Genomic DNA, 26,972 nt, shown 5'->3' on the forward strand with positions numbered 1-26,972 from the left:
TGAACAGAATTTTGGAGGTAACTTTAAGATAACTTGCTGAGTGAAGGGAAAACTGCTCTTGTGTGACTTGGGAACATTGCTGTTCAGAGAAAATACAGATTCTGTGTTTTCAGTTTGGTTTTTTTTAATTGCTTTCGGGTGGCAAAGATGCATACACCAGAGAACTGTAAATAGGATTTATGCTTTCTCTTCTCTTTGCAATTCATTTGAGGTACACTTGACTTTCAGTTTCACAAAATAATTTACATTTGTAAATATTTTCATCTAATTTCATCTCTTCAGCTTTCCTTCAGCATAGAACTGTGAGTTAAACAAAACTGCAGATGATGAAGCCAGGGCACTTTGTTCTTCATGTAAATGCTTCCTATGTTTGATTAGGTGTCTTTAAACAAAGAAATAGTACTTCTTTGAGCTTGAAGCATACCTTTAACCATGTCCTGTCCTGTTCTGTTTTTCTTGTATTACTGGGAAGTTTGTAAATTTTAGCCTTTATTTCATAAACAGCTGCTGATACCACCATCCATGCCATCTGAGGCTTACTGGATTTGCACAAGGGCCTAATAGACTCTTCAGATCAAAGTGCTACTTGTTCTTTTAACAAAGCAAATATTTAAAGACTTTATCAGCAGAGCCTTCTAAAGCTGCCCTGCAGTCACTGGCAAAAATCAACAGTATAAATTACTGTCCAGGAGACTGCAGGCTTTTTTCTACAAGAACTTTAACATCCAAAACACTGAAAGAAAATATTGCACTATAATAATATAAAGCAAAATCCATTTTTGCTTTGAAAAGTTCATGAATCATTCCATGTAGCATGTAATTAAAAAAAAATCTTAATCTGAACTTTATTTTCTTTCCAACATTTCCTTTGTATTTAGACCTGCTGAGGATTTTCCATCAGGGCTTTTTCATTGAACTAGGTGTTTTCTGCAAAGTCAACATTTTCCACTGGAAATTGTTGGGATTTGCCTACAGCTGTTCAGGTTTTGCGTCTGGGGAACTCAAATACAGATTTCAGGTCGGTTAACATCTGAGCTACATTTAGGCTGCTACTGTATCCTAGGCACTAGGAGGACCTTTTGGCCCTGTCCTGTTAGAGGCCTGTTTTCCCAGATGCACCAATGTTTTCTACTTTTGCACGTGTCCTGAGACACTGTTCTCCTCCTCTTTAAGAAATATTCATGCTCACAAATGGTAACACAAACTACAGTGTCTTTCCAGGAAGCAGGATTTACCATGATTTATAACTATTTACTCATCAGTTTATTGGTAGGACTGGTTATAGGAATTGTGCTCTTACATGAAGAGATTTTACTAAACAAATTGCTTTAGCTTTATTAATATGGTGAGCTGGAGTACATTGTATTTCATATGTCAGCTGAAAAGTTACCCATATAATCCTCACTTGCAAAATCAGATGCCATTAATTTGTAAACCTGCAAGAGCCTGCTTGATTTTTGATGGTATGCTGTGAAATATCAACAGGGAGAGAGAAATATTTATATTCCCCCCCTAAGTAATAGATGCAAATTACTGCAGTGATCAGCAAGGGCCACAGCGTTGATGGTTTGATAACGTTGGTTCATGGATAGCCCAGAGATGTTCTGAGCATACCAGCCATGAAGCTGGGGCAGAGGAGACCTTTGTTGGCAAATGACTGAGATCCTTGTGCCCAGTGTTTCCTGTCTTTAAACTATGCCACTTTGGGAAACTGACCATCACACAGTTTGGCAGCCCAGTTAGAGGACAAGTAGATTTTCTTCTTAGCTGTTTTTAACTTTAGACCTTGACTTCCGATTTCCGTTTCTGCTTGAACCCATAATTCAAAGAAGTCTTTTCTAGAAAACCTTTTCGGGTGGGGAGTGCTGGCAGAATATGTTGCTGTCTTTATTTTTGGAATGTTCATGCTTCTGGGATGGAATAAGTAAAACAAAAATATAATAACAAAATAGTCCTTTTAAAAACACCAGGAAAAACCTTGATTTTTCACATCTGTCAGGCAGAGAAGCAGTTGTGGCACACTTATTGTGGTAGGAACTGACAGAGCATACATATAACAATGCACAACATATCATAAGCATAGATATAAAATGGTGTAGAGGAAATGGAAGAATACTGCATGAATATATTTAGTAACAATCATCATATTACTCTGGACATGCTCTCGGATCCGTCTCCTGATAACTCAGCTGATGTCCCATGGAGAGCTTGTCTGTCGATCTTAGATGTACGGATATGAGAATGCTCCCTGTTATATGCAGCCAACATATAACAAACAAAGTGGTAGATATCATAAACAAAAGTGAAGCCAGGCAAGCTGGCAGCATAAAATATAAAATTTGAAAAGTAAATCAAATAAATTCTTTGGGTTTATATATATATATATACACTCTGTGACTCTATGACTTTCCCACATGAGGGAACTGACTCACAGCCACCTAAGAATGTTGAATTGCATACGTATAACTGTAGCGTTCAGATACAGCACATAGAAGTTGGCAACATTGCTAAAGCTGGTAATGTAGAAGAAGGAAAAAATCACTGCAGATAAAGTCACATCCCTTTCAAGTAGCAATTCCATTCAGGTCCTGAAAATAGACTAGTGAAAATGGAGAAACTGCATAATATGAAGCAAGTAGTCTCTTTTTTGGATGTCATCTTTTTATGCTGCTTTTTCTTTCAATGGTGCTGTTCCTTTGCAATTGCTGGGCTGTATTGTATTTGAACTCTCCCTTCAAACAATCTCCTGTTTTTAGTTAGGTTCCCATGTACTAGGAGTACTTTGTGGCTGAATTTAAGACCTCCTTACCATAGATGAATATATGTTATTATTTTCTGGAAGAATTAAGTTTATTCAGATTCTTAACCTTATGGATCGATAATTTTTTTTTCTTTTAAAGACTTTAGGCATCATGCTGTCAGTCAAAGGCTGGATTGTTCCTAAAGACACTTTTTCAGAAAAGGCAACTGCAACCTCAGCTTTTAGTTTTCTTTAGTTTATATTTTCGTATGATTGCTTTGGGGTGTCATCAGGTTGTTTTTAACCAAGAAAAGGTGCATACTACCACTGCAGACACTTAATATTGTTGTAAAGCTGCTGCTTCTTCAAAAAAGCAATTGATTACGGATTGCCAAGATATTGAAAGAGTGCTCCTGTCTCAGCATTTTCCACTATGAAAACCATCTATTTGTGCTCTTGGAAGTAACTTAAACAGGGTTTAAAGCTTCAAGGACACTTTAGCGACATGAATCACGTTGCGAATGTAAAGTGTAAAGTAGACTGTTCAAATTCTTCACTATTGATTTAAAATCAGTGCTTTTTCTGCTGTTATCCACAACTGAGAAAAAAAACAGGGCTGTCATCTGGAAGAGTATTAACACCTTTACCAGATGACACAGATGGACAGACTACGTGTTTCTGTGAACACTGAGAAGAGTTTGACTTTGGAAGCATCTCCAGGGGCTGTGAGCATTGAGCCAGAGGAAGCAGGAGTCTGAAGATGCAGAAAGTTCATTTTTCTGTTGGCTGTTTCTGTCTGGCTACCAGCTGCAGGTAAACCCATCAGTTCAGACTGGTGAATCTGAAATCAAGAGACGGCATTTTCAGGCAAGGAAATTACCCTTTTGTGAGAGGAAGTTCATATAGTCATGAATAAAGTCCACTGCAGTAAAGAGGAAAAAGTAATATATACTGAATATTGATCCAACTGAAATGTTGCTGTGCTAAGAACATTATTCTACAGTAGATATTAAGAACTCAAAACCACACATGTACGGTATGTATTTTAAATATTTTGAATCACTACTGTGACCCAGCTGCATCAAAGTCAGATTGGAAGGGAAGGGGATTTAATTGCCAGCTGGACAAGCTTGAACTAGAGGGCAGCTCTGATTTAAGTACAGATGGGACAGTTGCAAGCATGGAATGTTATTTTCTCTTTTGTACATATGTAACTGCTGTCTTCTCATACAGTGTATCGTCTCTGGGTATTTTATAAAGATTATATAGGAAAAATATATCATTTTAAGGATGAAAAGAAGTAAATGAACCCAGATTTTTTGCCCATTAATTAGTACATCCATTGATTTTCTGATCACGAACAGAAAATTGTGCTTAATTTAAAGGATCTTATTTCATTTTTCTTACCATCAATGCCAAAGGTTTTTTACTTACGTTGGTCAAATAGTGTAAGTGATCCTCAGTAGCAAAAGCAAACTGATTTAACTGGCAGTTAACTGATTTCTTTAACATTGTGTACTCTATGTATTTGTCTTGGGAATTTTGTGTAGAACAGAAAAGGATTAGATTAGTGCAGCATCAGAAGGAATCTCTGCTAGATACTGATTACTGTAGCGTGTATACTCCCTCAGTGATTCTGCTGCCCCCCCAAAATATTCAGTTTGCTGTTAGCCCAGCCATCCTCTGGCCACTTCAACAGCACAACCAAGTTTCTACTGCCTGTAGTTTTATTGCTTGCTTCTGCTTCTAGATTATGCTTCATGCTTTAGCCAGGCTGAAGAATTCAGCTAATGTGGTTGTTCTTATCTGTTAGTTGAGATGCCTGTTCTCACCTGCCTTTCTTGTTATCTTGTTAACCCATATTTTGCATCAGAATTAGGGTTGCACATACTCCCTTAGCAGGCAGTGTTGGTAGTTAAGAGACTGTCATGTGCTGCTGATTTCTGAGGGCTGTTTTACCACCCATTTGTTGGGGAATAGAATTAGTGGGATGGAATTCATCAATACATCCATGTAAAGTCATGTACTCAAAATAGTAGGTTTAAAGAGTAATTCTCCTATAGAAGAAAGGCTGTTCCTCCATCCCTTATCTTAACTTCTTATCTCCCCTTTTCCCTGTTAATTTTGTGCTGCTTACCAGTTGTTCTTAAATGTATAGCTTGATTCTGAAACCTCATGTTTTTATCCCTTTCCTCTCCAAACTGTTCTCAAGTCAAATTGATTTTCTGTACCTGGAGTCTGTATGCCATCACCATCATGCTTCAGCTTTCTGCTGGTTTATTCTCCTGCTTTCTAAGTTCCTGCACGTGCTTGGCTTTTGTGACTCCTGTGCATCTCCTTCCATTCTGATGCTCTTGACGATCTTTCCTTCAGTGGGTCCAGTCTCTTCCCAGCTCTTTCACCTTTTCCTCTTTGATGCCTGTTGCTGGATGACTTGACTTTAACTTTGTGCAAGTTACTCATAAACTAAACTTTCCAATCTTGAATAATTTTCTCAACCAGCATTTTCATCTTGTCTTTTTTTTTATTTCATCTGTAACCTTATCACAAAGGAAAACATATTGTGGCTAGAGCTCTCTGGAGGATGAGCTCTGCCAAGTGAGTTCAGAGCACATTGCTGTGGCTGCTGCTGAGGTTACTTTTCTCCTCCAGTGAAACTTCTCTGTGCCAGCCTCAGTGGTAGTTACTGGCACCATGGCAAAGCAAAGAGGTGGGAAAATGCCTCTGTCTCACCTGATGGAGTTCAAGCTGAACTGCCAGAGGAGGTGGCTGGTGCTAATGATCCAAGCTGTAGACTGGGACAGCAAAGTCATGGGCCATTTTGTTCCATTCTGCTGACTGTGCTGCCAGGGCAGTGATCTGCTCCGTAGGCACGGTCGCCAGCTGCTGGGTTGGCAGTGTCACAGTCTGCTGCAGCTGTTGGCTTTCATGAAGGTTGGTTTGAATCCCTACAAATTTTCTGTCGACGACTATTCACTGTTTAAATTTCTAATCTTGTTTTTTCCAAGTACTAGTAAGAAAGAGGCTCCTTTTGTTTCTTTGCCCATTCTGTCTTGCTTCCTTAACTTACTATTTTCTGAAATGATTTTTTAGACTACTCAATGCAAAATACCTATGAAAAGCAAAGCTCAAATGGAGATTTGTTTTAATAATGAGAATTAAAAAACATAAGGAGCTGTGTTGATGAGTCAGGGGCTACTTGGCGTATCCGTACTCTTACGGATCTCAAAACATAAACAGAAGCAAGAAATAATGTAACATTTGTCATTGTTTTAGAGGAGCAAAAACATACTCAGTGTAGGTAAGTAATACACATTTTTCAAAATGTAGAACTGTTTTCATTAATAACAGTCTCAATTTAAATAAACATTTAAAGTTTCAGAACAGTTTAAGAAAAAGAACTCAGAATGTTTCCAATGTCAGATTTTCTTTATGTAAGTTGATAGTGTAAAATTTCAATTTATAAACTGTGAAATGATCAGCGATAGTTTTAATATGAAAAATAAGCACTAGTTATTAGACATTTCAGAGGTTTGATGAAGGTATTCATTTCCAGCTAGATCATGTCTAAGAATTTAGCTGAACATCAATATTTATATTTAGGTAGTGCAGGGGCTTGAATCATACCTTCTTTCAAGTCCTAAATATGGACCATGTTTACATTAGTGAATCATAAATATAGAACTTAGAGCTGAAATAAAATCTTTTTCTCCAGAGGTGCTTAAATATACATGACCCAAATCTTGGATCCAGTGTGCATAGTTCCGAAGAGCTGTGTATTTGAAAACAAAACCAAAACATTAAAAAGAAATAAAAATTGATCTGCACTTCTAGCAGTCTCTTTTGACACGTAAAAAATTAGTATCGTGGAAATTAGTAAGTTGATAATTTCTTATGTACAAAAAGAGAACATTGTTACCTCTGCATTGCCTTGTGCATTTACTGCAAAATTATTCTGGGTAAATCTTGATCATCTTAGGATCATCTTAGGGTCTTGGCATTTGTAATTTGTTTGCTTTTTAAAAAGTCCCAAACTTTCCTATACAAGTGTAGTTCGATACATAGTTTTTTGAACTAAGTGCACATTATATTAATGGAATGGTACAAAGATGCTGCTGAAGAAATGTCGCTTTACTCTGTGAATACAGTTGTTTCTTTATGTGTTCAAAATATACAGAAGTGCTCTCTAGGACAGGCTCTGGTAACTTCTAGTTGAATACATCAAATGAAATCAAAATGCATTTTTAAGTTTTGTTTCCAAATTAGTTAGTGCACAAAATCTGTGCTGATGACTGTTTCAAGAGCAACTACAGTGGACAGAGAACAGTGTGGCTTAAGAAGCAGTGATGGAAGACAAACATGTTCAGTGTGCAGCATAAACAAATTTGTGATGACAGAACCTCTTCTGAAAGTTTGAGAAAAGGCACATTGTTTCTGGCATTCCTACTCTTATCTAAAATATGTATCTTTGCACTGAGACAAAGTAGTGCTGGAGTTTGGGGAAAAAATTTTACATTGCAGACTGTAGTACGCTGTGGTTTAATATGTTCTTCGGGAGAAGAAGGGAGTGGGTTGATAAGTTCCAGTCATTGTGAGTGAAGAAAAGCATCATAAATACCAGACATTGATTGACATTGGTTTATAATGCTTGGGATGCATCCTTGTTCTGCATGGGGTATCCAGGAGCCTAAACTGGCAGTGAGAGCAGGGAAGTGTCTTATTAACACTGGTGGCATAATTCAGTGGAGTAGTGGACAGAATCTATTTCACAAATTTCATTGTTAAGGGCAGGTTCTTTTGAACATGTTTTAAGTGGCTGCCTCTTACTCTGAAAATGGTGCTTTAGATTATTTTCATCTGTTTTCTCTATCTGCCTGATTGTTTTTAAACTGCAATATAGAACCTCATTAAATTGAACCAGTCCATGAATGTGCCCTAGCTTTATGTGGAAAAATGTAATTGCAGAGTTTTAGAAGTCTTAACTGTAAGTAGCCTGAAGTGAAAGCAAACACTACTTTTGTTTTAGTATATCTTTGATATTTCACATACATCTTAAGATGACTGCATGTGATTGCATGGTTTTTACATGTGTAATACCTCACAATAAACATTTCCAGGAGGTTCCATAGTTGCTAGCCTGAGGTTTTTAGCTCAGATCTAAAGTAAAACTTGTCTTTGGTTGGAGAAAGATGGTAATTTCTGATGGTAATTAGTACAAATTCATAATTATGTATTGGGAAGAAGACCAGAAGTAATTAGTGTGTTGAAGTATTTTTATCAAATTATACAATATAAAAATTAGTAAAACAATAACAATTTATCATGAGGCAGGCATGATCTTCCTTTGTGTTTATTTTGTTGAAGCCCTAACTTGAAATTTAAACTTCAGAATTTCAAGATTACCATATGCTCTTTGCCTTCAGCTTTAGACATGATAGCTTGTAGCATTGCCTGGACGTTGTTTTCTGTTGTTACAGTCTCCTCCATTCGTAAAAAATATCCTAGAGTAGCATAATGGAAGTGTCATGCTTTTTTCAAACGTTTGCATTATCCTTGAGAACATAGTTTCTGATCATTCGTGTACTCAGTCAAATTTTGTGTGCCTATTATTAAGTAGCAAGTAAATGGCATCAGAGAAATGTAACAATTTTCTGGTCTTTATTAAGGAGTTTTTTCATAAACGTTATTGTAATTGTTATAATTGATGAATTATTAGTCATTGATATGATGCCTTCTAGTGTCATTCATGCCAACAACACTGATGTGTTCTGCTTCATCCTAAACATTTTGACATTTTCAAAAATGCTTTATTTTATTGTCGTGAAGGTTATCAATTTGCAAATGACTTCTGCTGTTCAAACTGCAGCTTTTGTAATATTAACTCCTGGGAAAAATATCCAAGTATTTAGAGGCAACTATTTGAAAACAGAAGCAACTGAAAGCAGTAGATAGAATTACATGTATGACTGTTGCTGTTATTTCTGGTACAATGCACAGTTTTCTCTACAAAAGTAAAAGCATTATGTAACCATTTTTTCACCAGTTTAAAAGGTATTACAAATAATGAAGTCTTTTCAAAGTAGAAAAGAACTTCAAGAGTTCTGTATCTAGAAAAAGATGTGAATTTTATATTATCACTGAGGTTTTTTGGGGGGCATGTGGAGAATGAGCTTTCTATTTTCCATTGCCTTTCAAGACTTTTTATTTTCTGAAAGGTCATAAATACATGCCTAAATCAAATCTTTTTCAGCAGAATATTCCTCAATCTCAATAATGAATTCCATAATAAATTAAAAATTCCTAAAAAAATTTGAGGCTCGTATGAAAGGGAGCTAGTATGAAAGGGATCCAGTAACCAGGGAAGCTTCCAGAGCTCCTGTGGAGGAAACAGTTGGGCAACATCCTCATGTCATGCATCTCATGCTTGAACAGAAGTCCTGGATAGGACTCCCTGCTGTATCAAAGAAACTTTTTATTTAGGGCAAGTATAATTATTTTCTTACTTCTGGAGACTTAGGTTTCCTCCTGCTCATAGTTCTTGTAATTTCAAGCTAATGTGCAAAGCATGTGGTATTTTTTGTGTATGAAGACAGTGTTCCCCATCCACAATTTACTACTGCATATATTGTATATATGGAAGCATATATTTTATGGAGTTGTTTCATCAGTTTGAAATGTGTTAAAACTGTATAAAAGAATTATATTCAGTCTACATGCATCACAGTAGTAGAGTCAGGCTATAAATAATATCTTCTGCTTTGCCTTCCCTAAACTTTTCAGATGCCAAATAATATACTGACTATTAATGTTTCCAGGCTTTGCTCTCTGTACATGATACTGTTGCTCAGAAGAACTATGATCCTGTCTTGCCCCCCATGCCTGATGATATTGATGAAGAAGAAGATTCAGTTAAAATAATTAGGCTTGTCAAAAACCGGGAGCCCTTGGTAGGTAACCCTGTCTTTTGGTTTGGGGTTTTGTGTTTGTGTGCAGGGTGGAGAGTGCTCAGATTATGAATGTGAATGGGTGACATTAACTTGAAATGTGGATAGACAGACATTAAATGTGTTATTCATAACATTGAGTAATACACTTGTGACTTCTATTTGCAGTCATTATTAGTAAAGCATATGAAATGAATAATAAGATTTTGTTCATTCACAGTGTTTAAGCATTGTATATGTGAACCAGTCTGCACATTTAGATCAATAACATATTCGTATTTTATCTTGAATTTGAATCATGAACTTATTTTAAAATGAGAGACAGAGAATGAATCCCCAAAGAAATCTTGACCTGTGTTGTGAACTGTGCCTGTTAGCATTCATGTAAAAAAATGTGACCTTTCAATACACTGAAAAGAAAGCATAAAAACATATTTTAAAATACTTGAATTGAAATCTGGGCAAATTTAAGATGTCTGTTGTTGTACTTTGCATTATGAATACTAGAAAGGTAATATCTTCATGGGGATATCTGGAAAAATGAAAGGACTAAACCTAGGTTGTATTACAAGAATATTAAAATGCTTTACTGATTTGGTTATTTTTATTTGCTGTAGAGTGGGAGTCATCTTGTATAAAATTTAGCTATATTCTTTTTCTCCTACAAACCAGTGAGAGCTTTGTTTTATGATATACTGGCTATTTGTTTTAATGGATAGCAATCCTGGGGAAATATCTGCAAAGTTACTTTGAGAAAGTCATGATTTTGTACTTGAGATGACGGTGGGAGAGCGATGCCTCTGTCAGACATACAGGGGTAGCTTGTCCCCTACTGTCACCCTAATTCTTGAAGGATTTCTGGCATCAGTAAACAAGAAATGGATTTTCATATTGACAGACTGTAGGTGACTGTGGGCATAATTACAAGTTTGACCATATGGAGAGTTTTTACTGTTTTAACATACTAAATACTTTTCCCCCAAATATTTAAATCATGGCTTTAAGCTTTTTATTTTTTTTCGTCAAAGAAATTATTTGAGGAAGAAAACAAACTTGCTTTCCTATTTAGTATCAGCAAGATTATCCATTCTGAAAGAAGTGTGGAAATTTGAACATACAGTATGAAATGAGGCCTAATTGAGCATCTTATTTTTAGTATTAATGAAAACACCCTTTTTTTCTAATTTGTCAGAAAAAACTTAATAAAATCTTAATTTACATCATTTCATATTACAAACATGATTCATTACTAATACTTTTGAGTTGAATGCCATGTTAATAGTATCCCAAAATGGACTGGATAATTGTAACTTTTAAAACAAAACTAAGAGTTTTTCTGAAAATGTGTATGAAATATATACTCTGTTTATTGGCTTTTGAGATTTTAAAGTCTCTTAAAGGGATGCACAGAGTTGCCTAAGCTAAAGGTTATCCTTGTACTGTTGCTCCAGTTTCACTCTTGCCCATTCACTCCTGTGGGACACTGAGCTCTTCCAGGTTCCTGTGTGTCTGTTTAACCCCAGCCGGCAGCTCAGCCCCACTCAGCCGCTCGCTCACCTTCCCCAGTGGGATGGGGGAGAGAATCTGAAGGATGAACATGAGAAAACTGGTGGGTTGAGATAAACAGTTTAATAGGTAAGGCAAAAGCTTCATGTGCAAGCAAAGTGAAGGAAGGAATTCATTCACCGCTTCCCGTGGGCAGGCAGGTGTTCAGCCATCCCTAGGATGGCAGGGCTTCAGCAGCTGTAACCGTTTCTTGGAAAGAAAAACAGCATCACTCCAAACATCCTCCCTTCCTCTTTCTTCCCCCAGTTTTATTGCTGAGCATGACAGCATATGGTGTAGGATATCTATCTCCCTGATCAGGTGGGGTTGGCTGTCCCAGGTGTGCCCCCCGAACTGCTTGTGCACTGTGCACCCTCAACCTCCTCACTAGTGGGGTGGGGAGCAGGAAAGGCCTTGAGTGTTCAAGCACTACTCAGCATTAGCTAAATCGTCCATGTTATCAACACTGTTTTATCATAAATCTAAAACACAGCACCATATGAGCCATCATGAAGAAAATTAACCCTATCCCAGCCAAAACCAGTACATTCCCTTAAAAGGTGCATCCACACTTAGCACAACTCTTGTGCTAAGGTAACAAGGTAAGAGAGAAGGTTTTTTAGATGTTTTACTAGACACTACAAGTACATATGTCATGAACGCTGTTACAGCTGAAAATAGTTTCCTAACCCTACAATAAACAATAAACAAACCCAGCAATAAAGAGTAAGTTCCAAACATTCATTTCTTCAGTTTAAGACTTCTTTGTTTATTTACCAAGGCAAAACCAGCCTTATAGTGGAATCTGTCATAGATCTGTGCTACTAGGAGGAGGCAAAGGGCGTGAGCTAATTGCAACCTACAACTACTTGAGAGGGGGGAGCTCCCGAGGACAGTGAAGGCAAACTCCTCAGCAGTGAAAGATGCTAAAACACTGGGCAATAGCCACAAGTTGCAGCCCTGGGAGGTTTAAATGAAGAACTAACATACGTATTTCGTTAGGTGGGAAGTTCAGAACTGGTGCAGACTAACAGAACTTGTGGAATCTCCAACCTATTCCATAAGGAAATGGCTGGACTGGGCTGGCAGTAGTCCTGCCCTGAGCAGGAGATTGGCCTGAATGACTTCCAAAAGCTGTCCTTTATTCAGCATTTCTAAGGTTGTACCTTATCTGTATGGGAAGGGTGTATTTGCAATCTTTCCAGATCCTCAGCCTATCTTGATGTTTTGTTTTCACTGGAGAAGAGCTTATGGTGAGTTGTGTTACTTGCTCTCCGGGAAGAGTTCAAGGAAAAGTGTATAGTGTCCTCCTTCTCTTCACTAACTCACCTTTAATCCATTTGAACAATTAGTTATGTTCATGTCAAACATTAATTTCGTTGTGGTAGATTTATAGTGACTTATTATGACACCATCACCACAATACATAACAAACCTATTATTTGTGTCTCTATCTTTCCTAGATTTTTTTCCCCTTAGGTGAGGGTGAGAAGAAACATGGATAGTAATTCAGATAAGGTCTTACCAAAATATAGCATGGCAGAATAAATAGACATGTTTAAACTATATTAGATCTACTGAATTTTATGCTTCCCAAAGTTCTTTTATTAAAGAAAGGATATGCTATGGTCTGTGTTTTACTGAGCTAGTTACAATTTCATTTTCTATTTATTTTTTATGTTCTTTTAATGGCTTTTCCTTCAGAACTTATTCTAAAGTCTTGGATATTCTTAATACACATCAGAGAGTTTCTAGTTGTTTGGTTTATCTATTCACTATTCTCTGGTCAAAAAGTCTGACTTCCACTTGCAGCATTCTATCAGAATTCTACTACTAGCAGCAACTGAGCTTGAGATTGGAGGTACCATATGATATTTTTTACTGGCATAGAGACTGTCTGGTTTCTTGACTTGAAGATACTGAGCTCTTTGAACTTTTCCTTCACCTCAGACATAGTCTCATACTCTATTTGTACCCAAGCAGTAGAGATTGTTTCCCTGCAAAGCCGTGAGCTTAATGTCAGTTGCACACCCTGGACATTCTGAATTGCATTTCCTTTGGATGACTTTCAACAGTACTCGCTGTGAAGCAAATAAGTCACTCTCTTAACTTCTTTGGAATATATCTAGTGACCGTTTTTATATAAAACTGCACCACATTTCCTCTTGTTCGTGCTTTTCTCCGAGTTAAGCACCTCACTGGTGTTCTGAGCCAGTGTTAATCATATATGAATGAAGCCTGAGTTCCCAGGAGTAATCATTTCAAAAGAGAGGGAAACACATGGTTTGTGGGAGGGCCTTCTGTTTGCCAGATTTCATCAGTTCAGGAGTCAGTGCTGAACTTTCCCCCAGTGTTTTGGAAGAGATGTTTTAAACTTCTTAATCCTTCCACGGTATTTGATTTGGTCTACTTGCAAATGCTGTTCTAGCAGTGTCTCCCTCAAGTGAGGTGAAATTGTGTTATGAGGTTTTATTCTAACAAAGAAATTTGGAATATCTCTGAACCTTGCATAAAGGGAAGTAGAAACATCTCTTTTCAGAGAAAATGCAAAATTCACCTGGCTATAGTTATAGCTTTTTATCAGAAGTTTATGGCTTTTTATCTGGTAGCTTGGAGAGTTTTTACTTATACCTAACTCTCCAAGGCATTTTCAGCCACAGCCCTGTTCCTGCTTAGCAGTTCTGATATCTGAGATGCTCAACCACGCTACTAGGAGTTCAATTCCTGGTCTCTCACTACTTCCAGCTCCCAAATGATATTCCAAGTTTGTTACAGCTGTTATTCTGAATAGGATGCTTCTTCACATTAAGATGGTTGCTCCTTCATCACGCAGATTAATTTCACATAAATCTAGCCATTTGGAAACTAACCTCTATGCCATTCCATGTCTTTAGTTAAGAGAAAAATAGGCAGCTCCAGAGAATGGACCATGCCATCTATTTGAGGTGCCTGACTTAATGAAAGGATGATTCATTCTCCAGAGCTGCCTATCAGTTTTCATCAAGTATAGGAGTAGCTTGGACACCTATCTTGGACCACATAACTGATTTCTGTAGCTGAACTTGGGTGAAATGAATTGTGGTGATTTAAAAGACTCATTTACATGTTCTGCCTATGCAGATTCTACAGCTTTCACTTGCCTTTCACTTAGTCCCTGTAGCTCAGTTCTCATTAGTGAATGAAGCCAACTGTTTTTTAGGTGGGATTAATTTGGGTGTAGGGTCAGCTTTAGTCTACATGTAAGTGGGCATCAATTTTTAAATAACTCTGTAAGCTAGGTAACTGATATTTGCACTTTCAATAGAGAATGAATTAAAATAAGGCTTATTGAAGTACTTGCATTCAACATCTGCACATGCTTTTGCTTAACAGGAAGGTGTGCAATGATATTACTGATGAAATATTTTCAAATTTTCAAATATTTTCACATTCTCTTATTAGTAATTTATTTTACAGGCTAATATTTCCTTCTTTAAAAATAGAGACTTACAATGTTTATCTTCTGGAACCAGCAGATAAATGGATGAACTAATAAAGCTCACATCTGTGAAACCCTGAGCAATGCTTACCAATCAGTGGTACTACACTAAAAATGGGAAAAAAAAAAAGGCAACCAAAAAACAGTGAGAGAGCCTTGCTGAAGGAGCTTGTATTATTTTTAGTGCTTTTGCATGGCATACCTTTAAGCATTTTCTCAGTCTGATCACCATATGGCTCCCAAACTCCTTATTTTTCTCTTTAAAAGTATTTTAAACTGAGCTATGCTATTACATCTGTATATGTCTCATTTAGGGTAACTTACACTTTTGGCTCACAACACTGAAAATATTTTCCAGCTCTCAAGGTCCAGTCTAACCTTCTTCCATTTTTAAAGCTCTAAATGAGGAGCTGCACTGCACATGTAACTGAGAGTACTGGAGCTGAACATCTTATAAGGAGAACTTCTTGCCAGATTATATGTACCTCATAGTTTAAGCAGGGCTGGCAGCAGCACAAGAGAAGCTGCTTTTTCAGAAAATCAACTCTTCAGGTTTTCAAAAAAAAAATCCATTCGTATTCGATGATTTCTTTTTAAGAGTGCTAAATTGGGAGGGAAGTGGAATTTTAGGAACCTCCTTTTTAATTTGTGTACTATAGGTGCAGTGAAATACATAAACTCAAACAGTGCTTTTCATGGACCTGCCCATTCACTTTGGGTTTGCCATAGAGGGGTTACTGATAGTGAGCAAACTCGGTTTAAATAATTTCCCTTTAATTTTGAACTTGATTTTGTCCTTTGTTTGAAAATTCCAATTTAGCTGTTATCTTCACTGGGCTATCTTTCAGATCAGTTAATCTGTGCTAGGAAAATTAATTTTGTGCCAGTACTGATAATCACATGGAGCATGAAGTGACTGTTCCACTTGGACAAGAGCCTTATTGTTACTTCCAGATGCTGTCTGGGTCAATCCTGTGGGCTTCAATTGCACCGAGTTTTTTTTCCTAGGGTCTGTCTAAAAAGGCTGGTGAAGTGAAGAACTGCTTCAGGCTGTCAGTCATCACTTGCCTTTTGCATTTGGTGGCATTTATTGGTGTTGACTTCTGGGTAAAAGGCATAAAGCCTTTCTGATCAAGGCTTTTCCCTGATTAGTTAGGAGAGCCTCTGTTTTATACGGATAATGTAATGGAAATGCCCTGTATTTATATTTACCTCTAACATCCTAATTTCATTTTGATATATATATTCAGAAAAACAAAGCCTTTTACTTTTAAATGGATAGAACTTTTCAGATATTAGTAATAAACTTCAAATCAGTAGCTGTTGCTGCAGGGTCAGAACTTAATATTGAGCTATAACGTAGAATTTTTAATATGCAATTTATAAATTATAAAAATACATTTGTTTAGTATATTCTTAATGATATGCAATTCTTCTTGCACAGAAGTCTGATCATGAGTTTTTGAAGTGAGATTAGCTGCAGCTAAATCTGTGTTTTTGAAACTCTCACACTAATTTGAAACTGTAGTGCAAACAAATGCTTACTAATATAATTACATAATAAACAATACATACAATTAAGGCTGGCAATTTGCAAAATTACTTTGCTTATGGATAGAATTTTATACTAATAAATGTAAGATATAAAATGAAGTGCACAAATACAGCACGTCAGTTTTGCTGTGGAGTGCTGATTACTGTTAAAGTTTCAGCTGGAGTGAATATTATATGATGACTGTTTTAATTTTTCTCTATTAGCAATAAATGCAACTTGCATATAAAAAGTATAAATTGATCTCCCATTTTTTGTCTTAATGGCTTGTGCTATATTTCCATCTTTGATGGAGAGGGAAAGGGAAACAAGTTTATTTGCAGTCAGTAAAATTGTTAATTAGAGAAATCTCAGCCCTGTTATTCATTTGTACATTTTTCAGCTTTATGTTCCTAAAAGACTTAAAAATTGAAGAAGTAATAAACATGATATTCATGTTTAATCTAAACAAATATAGAACAGTACCTACTTTAACTACACAATGTTCTTTTACCTCAATGTCTTGCACTGTGTTTGTGTAATGCATGAAAACAGTCATGACTAATTCAGGAAATGTTCCCCTCCTCTGCATTTCTGTCCTGTGAGTGTTCCAGGTGAGTCCCAACATACAGGGGCATTTCTCAAATTCATGTTCGTTTATTGATAACATTGTAAAGCAAAATGATGATCAGTGGGTGCACGGACAGTTCTGAGCATAAAGTGCAACAATTATGAACACAGATACATTTTATGTACCATAGTTTGTAATGTGGCCTATTTTAATGTAGGAACAACTATTTATCAATTTTCAACAGTAGTTTAATACAATTTTAGCAGCAGATTCAAGTAAGGTACACTGCACTTAACATTAAGTTGAAAAGCAAACTTTTTCCATCATTTTTCCTTTTTTTTTTTTTTTTTAAAGCTGTGAACTCACAGAATGCATGTGTTACTTCTGAATGGAAAAGAAGGCACATTTTAAGAGGATAGTTATAAAGCAACATATTTTGTATGTTCTTTTCATGAGCAAGTATCATTCCTGGCTTATTCACTTACTAACACAATGTCAACTTTTTACAACCTTTTTTTTTTTTTCTTTTTCACCCAAGGGAGCTACTATTAAAAGGGATGAACAAACTGGTGCAATTGTGGTGGCCAGGATAATGCGTGGAGGAGCTGCAGATAGAAGTGGTAAGGTGTTGCTGCTCATCTGAACAAGATGAGATAAAATGGCATATTTGGTAGAAATTAAATACATCAATTAAATACTATCAGAAACAGAAGTATTTCGGCTCTGGACACTTTTGCAAAATGATATTTCAATACTGGTATTCATGCTGATTTTTTCCCCAGTTCAGTTGTAATGAGGTATCTTTGAGTTAGCAGATACAGTGGGATTTTTAAGATATATCATGGTTTGTTCCAGTTGAAGATGTCCACTTAGAACTCATAGAATATGCTGAGTTGGAAGGGACCCATCAGGGTCATCGAGTCCAACTCTTGTCACTGTGCCAGACACCCCAAGAATCACACTGTGATGGCATATGCCAAGGTTACAACCTGCTGATGGAAAAACTCAGGGTGCTGGCATTATTTTATATTAGAACATCCACTTGGAGTTTCAGCTGGTAGTTCTCAAAATAACAGCACATCCTTGATTCCATTGTTTGGTTTGGGATGATCGGTGTCTGCAAGAAGTCCTGAACTATACACTTAAGTGCCTCTTTCCCTGAAGAGAATCTAGGACAGCTGTGTTTTACACTTAAATGGGGTAGTGGAGTAAATCTAGATAGATAGATAGATACATAGATAGATAGATACATAGATAGATAGATAGATAGATAGATAGATAGATAGATAGATAGATAGATAAATTAGCAAGCATTTGTGCCACAATTTAGCACTCACAGCTAAGTGATCTTTGCAGTACTTGCAGCTGTGTAGCAGTAAGAAAGTAGAGTGAGAAGAAAAAGAATTGGCACAGACATTTTTGAAACTTCTGCATAAAAGTCCAGAAAAGTTGTAGAAAAATGGTACTAATTTTTAGGAGAAAGACAGGGAGGTGAGTAAACCAACCATCTCCAACTTACCTGGGAGGAGAGTAGCTGTTGTTATATTTACCATATATTCCTCCTTTTAAGTTAGAGATTAAAGTGTATGAACAAGGGAGAAGCAAACTGAATGTTAATGGCAGGTTTTATATAATACATAGCTACAGTTTCACAACTCCTCTTTTTCTTTTGTAGGTCTTATTCATGTTGGTGATGAACTGAGGGAAGTCAATGGTATTCCTGTAGATGATAAAAAACCTGAAGAAATAATACACATTCTGGTAAATACCAAACATTTTAAAATTAATTTAGGAGAGTGAAGAAAAAGTAATTAGACTTATGATTTCTACTTTATTTCTTAGGTAAAAAAGCATATTCTAATATAATGTCTTTTTTTCCAGCACCATCATTTACAAACCTTCTCCTGAAGAGTGATTTCCTACTCATTACATATATATGCAATTGTGAAGAGTTAAATACAGTAATATGGCTATAAATATGTTGCAGAATGTTGCAGACTTCAGTGTATAATCTACAGTTTTTAAGGCCCACCATGATCTGTTGAATTCAAACTCCGTGTGACAGTTAATTCCTAATACATATACTAGATAGACTATATAACTGGTTTATTGAGATTTTATTTGGCATTTATTTGCATTATATAGCTATATATTATTCTGTTTGCGCTCCTCTGAACTCCACAGTCTCTAAAGTGGGGCTCATTACTGCCTTAGGAAACACTACTGCAAATTAAGTAATTTAGACTTTTTCATAAATATTTAATATTTTTACATAAAGAAACTAATGAGGGTCATGGCAACTCTTTTATTCGTGCTGTAGGCATTTCTGCATACATAAATAGCTTACTTTCCTGCCAAATGGAGTAAGTGTCTCACAGTTTCAGTTCAGTAAGCAAGATGATTCATTTCAAGTGTTAGCCTGCTGATATTCATACTTATTATATGGTTTCGTGTTCGCTACACGACCATATTTTCCTGCAAAAATTAATATTTAAAAATGTCTAGAAACACAATACCTCGAGAAAAGGTGTGAACAATTTCCCCATTTACCTCTTTGAGGTACAGTAAAAAACATCAAAAGCTAGTTAGAGCTTGTTTCAAAAGTAACAAAATTATTGATTCCAGTCCTACGGCGGGTGGAATCAGAACTTGGCCGCTGCTTGTCCAACAGTGAGCTCTGGGAGCGCAGACATGCCGGCAGGAGTTACGTCTCGCTTGGTAGTGGACAGGCCTGTTTCCATTTTGCTTCAGTCGTTGGCTGTCTGTTGCACTCGGCGAGTTTTATGAAACTTGTCGGCTGCATGCAATAGTAGCAGAGGCTCCAACTGATTAGCACTTCCTTCAATAGCAAAGTGTCACTGAGGCAGTGGGAACATATTGTGGTTAATAAGTAAAATGCAGCCAGACACACTTTAAGTGGGATACAGGAAAGATGAATGGATGAGGTGGTTGATGATGGCTAACTTGTTTTAAGATTTATAGTGGAGGGCTTTTTTTCCATTTAGTACACGTAATATATTCAAATATGTTTTTCTTTTCTAGTTTCTTAAAGTTGCCAAGCGAATAAATCCCCCCCAATAGCTCTCTATGATAAATATGGCACAAGCCTGTTTGAATTTTTCTGTCTTTTTTTATTTTGAAAAATGAAATGTTAGTTCAGTTTTTCCAGGGATGTCCAAACTATGCCAGGAGTCCAGCACTTGCTTCTAATATGCATACATTTCAGCTGTAGCATTTTCCCCTGCCTTCAGTGCAGAACTGGGACCTCTGAACCATGCAGGCCTCAGTTTTTAACAGTCCATCTCTGCCCACCAATGAAGCAAATAAAACCAAGCATTTCAAGTGCTTTTGTGAGGCAAAGTTTGGTTTAGTGAAGTTGTCAAACTCTGTGGATCATGCCTGGGAGAGGATTGATTCGTTATATTTGAGTATTTTTAAATTCACTTGAATTTCTTTATCTTTTAAGTTTTCTTTTAAATTCTCAGTGCATTTTCTTTTCAAATGTTCACCAGGCTCAGTCTCAAGGAGCAATTACATTTAAAATTATACCCAGTGTGAAGGAAGAAATGCCAATGAAGGAAGGCAAGGTAAGCAAAACTATTTCAGTAACTGTTAGGCTGAGGATATGTATTGTTTGCTTGGATGACAGAAGCAAGAATGGGATTTATGCCTCTGGACTCAATTTTTGTAGTGTGACAATGTGTAGCACTGTACAATTCATTAGGCAAAAGCTGAGTTTATGAGTGGGTGTAACATGGTTCTTAAGCCCAAGCTCTACAGCTGTGAAGTTGACATAGGTAATCCTCCATCTTCTGCAAGGACCTGGCTTGCTCCCAAGTACTTCTTTTCTTCCATCATCCACTAGGCAGAAGACACTGGACAGCATCTTGATTCCAAAGTACCTTCTCTTGTGTTCCTCACATGGGCACACTTTGCACCTGCAAAGTCCTGCTTGCCTTAGAGCCTTTACTCCATTGAGGCGGTTGCAGAAGCAATGAATTGAATGTTCTCCGTATGAACTTCTAATGTTAGACATCCATAAGGCTGTTTTACAGCAGTAAATGTTTACGTGGTTTTAGTTTAATGGTTTTGAACAGTAGAAACAGAAAAGGGAGATATCTTTGGATTCCATTTAATATTTTGATTCTAAAGATAAAACATGGTTTGTTTCAGATGTTTATCAGAGCCCTATTTGACTATGATCCTAATGAGGATAAAGCAATTCCTTGTAAAGAAGCTGGACTTGCTTTCAGAAAAGGAGATATCCTTCAGATCATGAGCCAGGATGATGCAACCTGGTGGCAGGCCAAACATGAAGGTGATGCCAATCCCAGAGCAGGCTTGATCCCTTCAAAGCATTTCCAGGAGAGGTGAGCTACTGAGAATCATAATTTCATTATTTTTTTTGAGAAGGGACTGATTTGCTAGGTTGTTAGCTTAGCATAGCTGGCATGTGTAATGCTCATAGATTACATGGGTATGATAAACGTGCATTTGCAGCAAGACAACTGAACTTGGAAACATGCTGAAATACTTTGGATTTCCTTATTTCTCTGGCTAGAGTTAATAATGACAAAAACTGATAGGATAACACCGATCCAGATTGAAAGAAAAACCATATGGAAAATAGCACATCAGTATCTGTATTCAAACTGATGTGCTATGCAGGAATAAGAACTGCAGCAGGTTTTGGAGAGCTTACAAAAATTTGGAGCTGAAGATTTAATTTTCTTAGATTGTGAATAGATTGCATGGTTTTAAGTTAATTTCATATAAAATCTTCTGGATATTTTGCAGTAGTCTTATGATGTTAAGTGTTTATAAATCCCAAACTTACAGTGAAAACTGAGGAATTTGTGTCTTTCCCCCACCACCTCCCATTTTATAGGAGATTTGCACTAAGAAGACCAGAAGTGCAGATTCAGCCACTGAAAATTTCCAACAGAAAATCATGTAAGTCTGTGAACCTGGAATAGATGTAATACTCCAGATATCTAACCCTAAAAAGTATCAGTTTGTTTCAGCCCTGTGACTAAAGGATACATTTCTCCTGGGCACAATAGCGTCTTGGTCACATTGTATCAGTAGGAAAATAAATACAAATGCTGAAATTAAAATCTTTAAAAGCAGCTAACAACTTTTCCCCAGCCCTCTGACTTGGTTTTGAAGCTCTGAGCCCAATTAATATTTTGATATATAGTATTTCAAAGGTTGAAGAGTGTTCCTTTCCTGTTGAAATAGTACATAATTGGCTCAACAGTTTATATGTTTTGGACTGCATCAATATAAAGACATTTATACTGAGAGTAAGATAAAAGATCTGATAGTCTCTCCTTCTCTCCCCCATGTAGTTGCTGATTTTTTGTGTCTGTGAAGCAGCAGAATTTTTAAAAGTCAGGACATTCAGTTCATTGATATGCATTCACAGAATCAGTTCTTACTGATTTTTAAACAAATTAATTCTTAATAATCTATGCTTTTAGATACAGTAGTTGCACAATATAAGAAAAATAAGCTCTAAGAAAGTGCATACATTAAAACAAATATTTTCTTTTGACTGGAATTTACATCAACATCTGTTTTAAGTATTATTGCATATTTTACTTGACCTGTTATTTCTTTCAGTTGTACAGACTCATAACACAGTGAGCAATGTAAGAAACTATCACGCTTCAGTAGGATCTAAATCTTAAATACAAACATTGAAACAAAAAGTACGGATACTAAGGCAAACAGTGGATGCTGGCACACTAAGTGCAAAACTAAATACTTTTAACTTTTAAAACTCCTCAACAAGGTTTCTGTTGCGATTTTCCTAACTTCTTGCTATGGCTGTTGTGTTCTGAAGCTTGACAATTACTGTTATTTTTCCAATAATCTGCATTTTCTCTCTTTTATTCCATTTCACTGTTTGATTTTGTGCCCTAATGCTACTGTTAACTCCAAAGGCCTTGATTAGCTTTGTAATTACAGTAACAGACTTTATAGTTGCACTATAGCTTTTCTAATATACATAGACCTTAGAAACAAAGAGGAGCTCCTCCAGCTTGTAGTAAATCTGTTGTTTTTCTAGGTTCTAGGTCAAGTTGCTCTGCCCCAATTTTGGAAAAGTGTCTGATCCCAGGGTATAGCTATTTCTCTCTGCCCACTGTTCTTGAATCTGGATAATATTCTCAACAAGAGCCTTCAATTAAGGTGGCACTGGTGCTTTTGAAGAGGTAAATCAGCTGCTGCAGCAACACTGCATGAATTCTTTTGTAATGGACTGCATCTTTCTAGTGACCTTCAAGTGAAAGGTTTTACAAGATGCATCTCACCCTTCCAAATAGGCAGCCTGAACTTGATTGGGAACTGCCAAAATTACAACCCAAAGAAGACCCACAGTACGATGTCTACTGTTGTCTCTGCTGATTCCACTGACTTTGCCTTAACAGGCTTAAGTGGGGGAGAAGAGTTTGTCTCTTCCTCCCCTTTCCTTTAAAACAGGACAGAACATTAGGGTCAAGCAGTATGCCTATTATTGCTCTCTTTTGGAATTTCTTTGAACAAAGCAAGTTCCAGCTAAATGCCATGTAGAAATCAGTGGTGCCTCTTGAAGGAGGAAAGACTGCAGAGTAATGTAGGTTTGTCATTCTTCTTCTTCCCATTTCTTAAGACAGTCTACTGCTACATCTGCCGGATTTCCATGGGAAGAGAGGAAGTGCTGTTCTGAGTAGAGGTTAATCCCTTCGTTCAAAGACTAAACATGGTTTTAGTGCTGGGAGGGAATTCAGATTCTTAATAGAGAATGCATTTTAAAGATCAGAATCCAGCTCTAGAAAAGATTTTGTGACTTGGATGTTGCTCGAGTTGCTCTGAGGAAAACCTTCCACTTGCTTGGATTTTCAGGAAGATTGCACGTAAGCCGGGAAACTCCGCGCCTTTGTGCTCTTTCTAAAGTTGGTCAGCTTTCGATGTTACCAAGCGCAGCAGTGAAGCTGTGAGATGTGGAGGCCGTGTCTGTACTTGCAGTCACCTTGCCAAAACTGGGAGATGCTGCAAAATTGTGCATTGCTCAGCTGAACAAACAGCATTCTGCCAGTATTGCAAACATGTAAGGAAGGTAACATTGGAAAGGCCTGCTGGGTCAGATGGGTTTTTTTAGCCCTTTTCTGTAACGTGCCATATGGCCCAATGATTATTTCCCTGTATGCAAAGGTGGGAAATTGGTGATGCTTGATTTCATCAGATTCTTTTTTAGTCCTGTACTGCAGGCCTTCAGCTTGTATAGGGTTCTCCAGGGCTTGGAAGGGCAATTGGGTAAGGAAACATGTCTGTAGATCATCCTGAACCAGCTGTGTGTTGAGAGGCTGCTTGCTATTGCAGTTGATCCCATCCAATCAAGTGACCTGAATTTCCTTAGTAATTTGAAAGGAAAGGGCAATTCACCAGCTGATGTTTTACGGCTTCCAAAAACAACAAAAACTTGTTGACTTCAACAGAACTGCTAATAGAAGTCCCTTTCCTGACAGGACTGAGAGTTGCACTAGGAAGCTTTCTTGAGACATGATATTTAGCAGTGGATGTTGGCCTGCTCTGCTTAGTCAACTCATTACACAGTTCCCGTGTTTTGTAACGAGGAGGAAACCTGGGCACATACCTTTATTTTTAATAGGGAGAATCAAGATAAAATATTCTATTTTCTTGGATACCCAAAAAATGTGAATCAGCTCTGGTTTCTTAGGTGGGCTTCCAGGGTAGTAGTGTCTTTATACTTGAAAATTAATCTAAAAATTAGTCAAAATCATATAACATATGAGAAGTGTCCTACAACTTCTTTTTATCCTCCCTTCTTAAGCCAGTTCTGGAACTAGAAAGGACTGTTGCATTTGTCTAGAGAAAGACCTCTCTGAAACATAGTCAACAACTGTATTTAAAGTAACATTAACATCTATCAGGATTTGCTTTGATAATTAAATATGTTTCAAAACCTGTAAGATTGGATTACTTTTGGGAAGCCTTCTTTTTGTTTCCTATTTTGAATTTTTTACTCTTTTCAGCATAGCAGTGCATGTTGTGTAGAGTTGCTAATCATACACATATTTCTGTATCATAAATTTGGAAGCAAAATAAAGGTGGACTTTTTTGGTGGTGCTCATATGCATACACTTACTGAGGAAGGAGAGAATACTTTCCATAGAACTTTTACAGCAAGAGTTATTTGCACAGAAATGTAACCTAGTTCTAAGTTATTAAAAGGATGAGTTTATAATGGAAATGCTAAATCTTATTTTCACTTTCATAGCCAGGTCAGCTGTGTCTATCTGTAAATACACATATATCTCCCAGCATTTAGCCCTTTTCTGGAAAGATAAAACAGAATCATTGTCACATTGTACCCATTAAAGTGAAAAACAGTTAACATGTGTACACTGAAGGAGGGGGCAGAACAGTGTACACTCCATATTGAAAGGTAAGTGAAATCACACTTTTTCATTTGCAAATGGGGAAGTTGCACAGTTTGATGGTATCTGGGAGTAAGGAAGGAAACTGCACTGACAAGAGATGGTTTTACATTGAGAGGAAGATGCAGAAAAAGTAGGAATAAGAAAAAACAAAGGAAAAAGGGATGAATTGTATTTGATAAGTTTTAAAAGCATGAGATAAGTGGCAGTTGGATGTTCTGACCTGCTGCTAAGATTCATATGTTAATTCCCAGGCTCAGGGTTAATGCACAAATGATGGAGGGATAACAAACCTCTGAAGCATTTTCAGCATTCTTTTCCAATACTTAACAGCAATGACTTTTCAGCAAAAAGCAGCACTGTGCATTAAAACTGTGAGGAAAATTATGCTGGGGAAAAAGTTATAAGAACAAGCAAGTGTAAAAGAGAAAATGGGAAAATGCAATGAAAGTAAAGGAACGGAGATGCATGGGATTGTGTGAGTAGGACTGACCCTCGAGGTGCTGAGATGGTGGACGTGCAGTACACCTGAGCAGGTGTGAGGGAGCTGTGGGACAGAAGGAGGTATGGTCGGTGTGTCTGCCTGCATGCAATCAGCTTCTGCGCATCTGAGCTTGTGAGCCACTGCTGAATGCCAGCTCTGCAGAAACCTGCTCACCTGGTAATCCTCAATAATACTTAACAGCATTCCTGCATTTAGCAGGTCACCTTAGCTTGGATGACACAACTTTGTAGCCAGAGTTGTCTCTGTGGGTTCTCCTGTCACTGCATGATGGCTAAGTTGGAGCGACAGGAGACTCAGTACAGGGAAAAATTCATTTGTTTAATAGCTCCCAGTTTGTTAACTTGAATACAAAGACTACTCATGCTCTGACTGTAACAGTCATTGCCAACAGGCTTGGTTATTCCTGCATGTGTAGCTTACTTTAATTTGTAGACAAAAGTGATCATCTGGATTTTTGAGAAAAAAAAATTCCTTTGAATAACAACCAAATAACGTACTATTCTGCAGTTGTCATAAACTACAATAACTGGCCAAGACATTATATTCCTTCAGCATAATTTTGCTTTCACAGCGGTTACTGTGTTTATTCTTCTGTTATGTATGTGTTGTCTCTGGTATGAAAATTACTGGTAACTTTATATTTTATACTAGTGTAGCCTGTAACTTCTTTTAACTTGTGCAGTGCATACATATGTGTATATGTATATCCTTACTCTGTGTATATAGTTTAATATAAATATGCATTTGTATGTAGCATATACGACAGAGCTGTTCCGAGATGTCTTTTCCATGAAAATACGTTTGTTTTATATATTTAAGGCTAAATGTAAATACTTACTGTGGCAAAGCCGTCATCATATAGTTTTTCTAAGGCTTAAAACCCATTTTACTTTCAATTTTGATTTACCATATGTGATTGGCATTGTATGAGCAAGAGGAAAGACTTAACTGCAGCCAAATGGTGTTCATTCAAACAAGATGTAACCCAGTTTATCCATAGTTGAGTGTCTTGTGAATTGAAGATTGTGTTCTGCCAACAAAAGAATTTAAACAGGCTAAAAGAATAAATGCTTTGTACCACTCGTATTTGAAGACCAAACATTTAGGATAAATGTATAGTAGGACTCTTTTGCTTGTTGTAGTTGCTGCACAATCTTAACTCTGCCTTTCTTCTCAGTATTTTTATCTGTTCACATTTGAAACTTGATTGCCCA

At 36.9% G+C, this 26,972-nt stretch overlaps 1 protein-coding gene across 4 annotated transcripts in view; it reads left to right on the forward strand.

The window, feature by feature from the left end:
- MPP7 (membrane palmitoylated protein 7) overlaps window positions 1-26,972 on the forward strand; it is a 150,423-nt gene that overhangs the window by 95,472 nt on the left and 27,979 nt on the right. For all 4 annotated transcript variants that reach the window (XM_027717352.2, XM_027717356.2, XM_039380633.1 and 1 more), the window contains exons 7-12: window positions 9,556-9,687; window positions 17,348-17,429; window positions 18,485-18,570; window positions 20,322-20,396; window positions 20,983-21,179; window positions 21,698-21,762. In XM_027717352.2, the coding sequence (XP_027573153.2) occupies window positions 9,556-9,687; window positions 17,348-17,429; window positions 18,485-18,570; window positions 20,322-20,396; window positions 20,983-21,179; window positions 21,698-21,762 (637 nt within the window). The remainder of the gene's footprint in view (window positions 1-9,555; window positions 9,688-17,347; window positions 17,430-18,484; window positions 18,571-20,321; window positions 20,397-20,982; window positions 21,180-21,697; window positions 21,763-26,972) is intronic.

Source organism: Pipra filicauda, unplaced genomic scaffold (assembly GCF_003945595.2).
Source record: "Pipra filicauda isolate LSUMZ 115617 unplaced genomic scaffold, ASM394559v2 scaffold1_size10287979_pilon, whole genome shotgun sequence".
Taxonomy (NCBI): Eukaryota; Metazoa; Chordata; class Aves; order Passeriformes; family Pipridae; genus Pipra; species Pipra filicauda.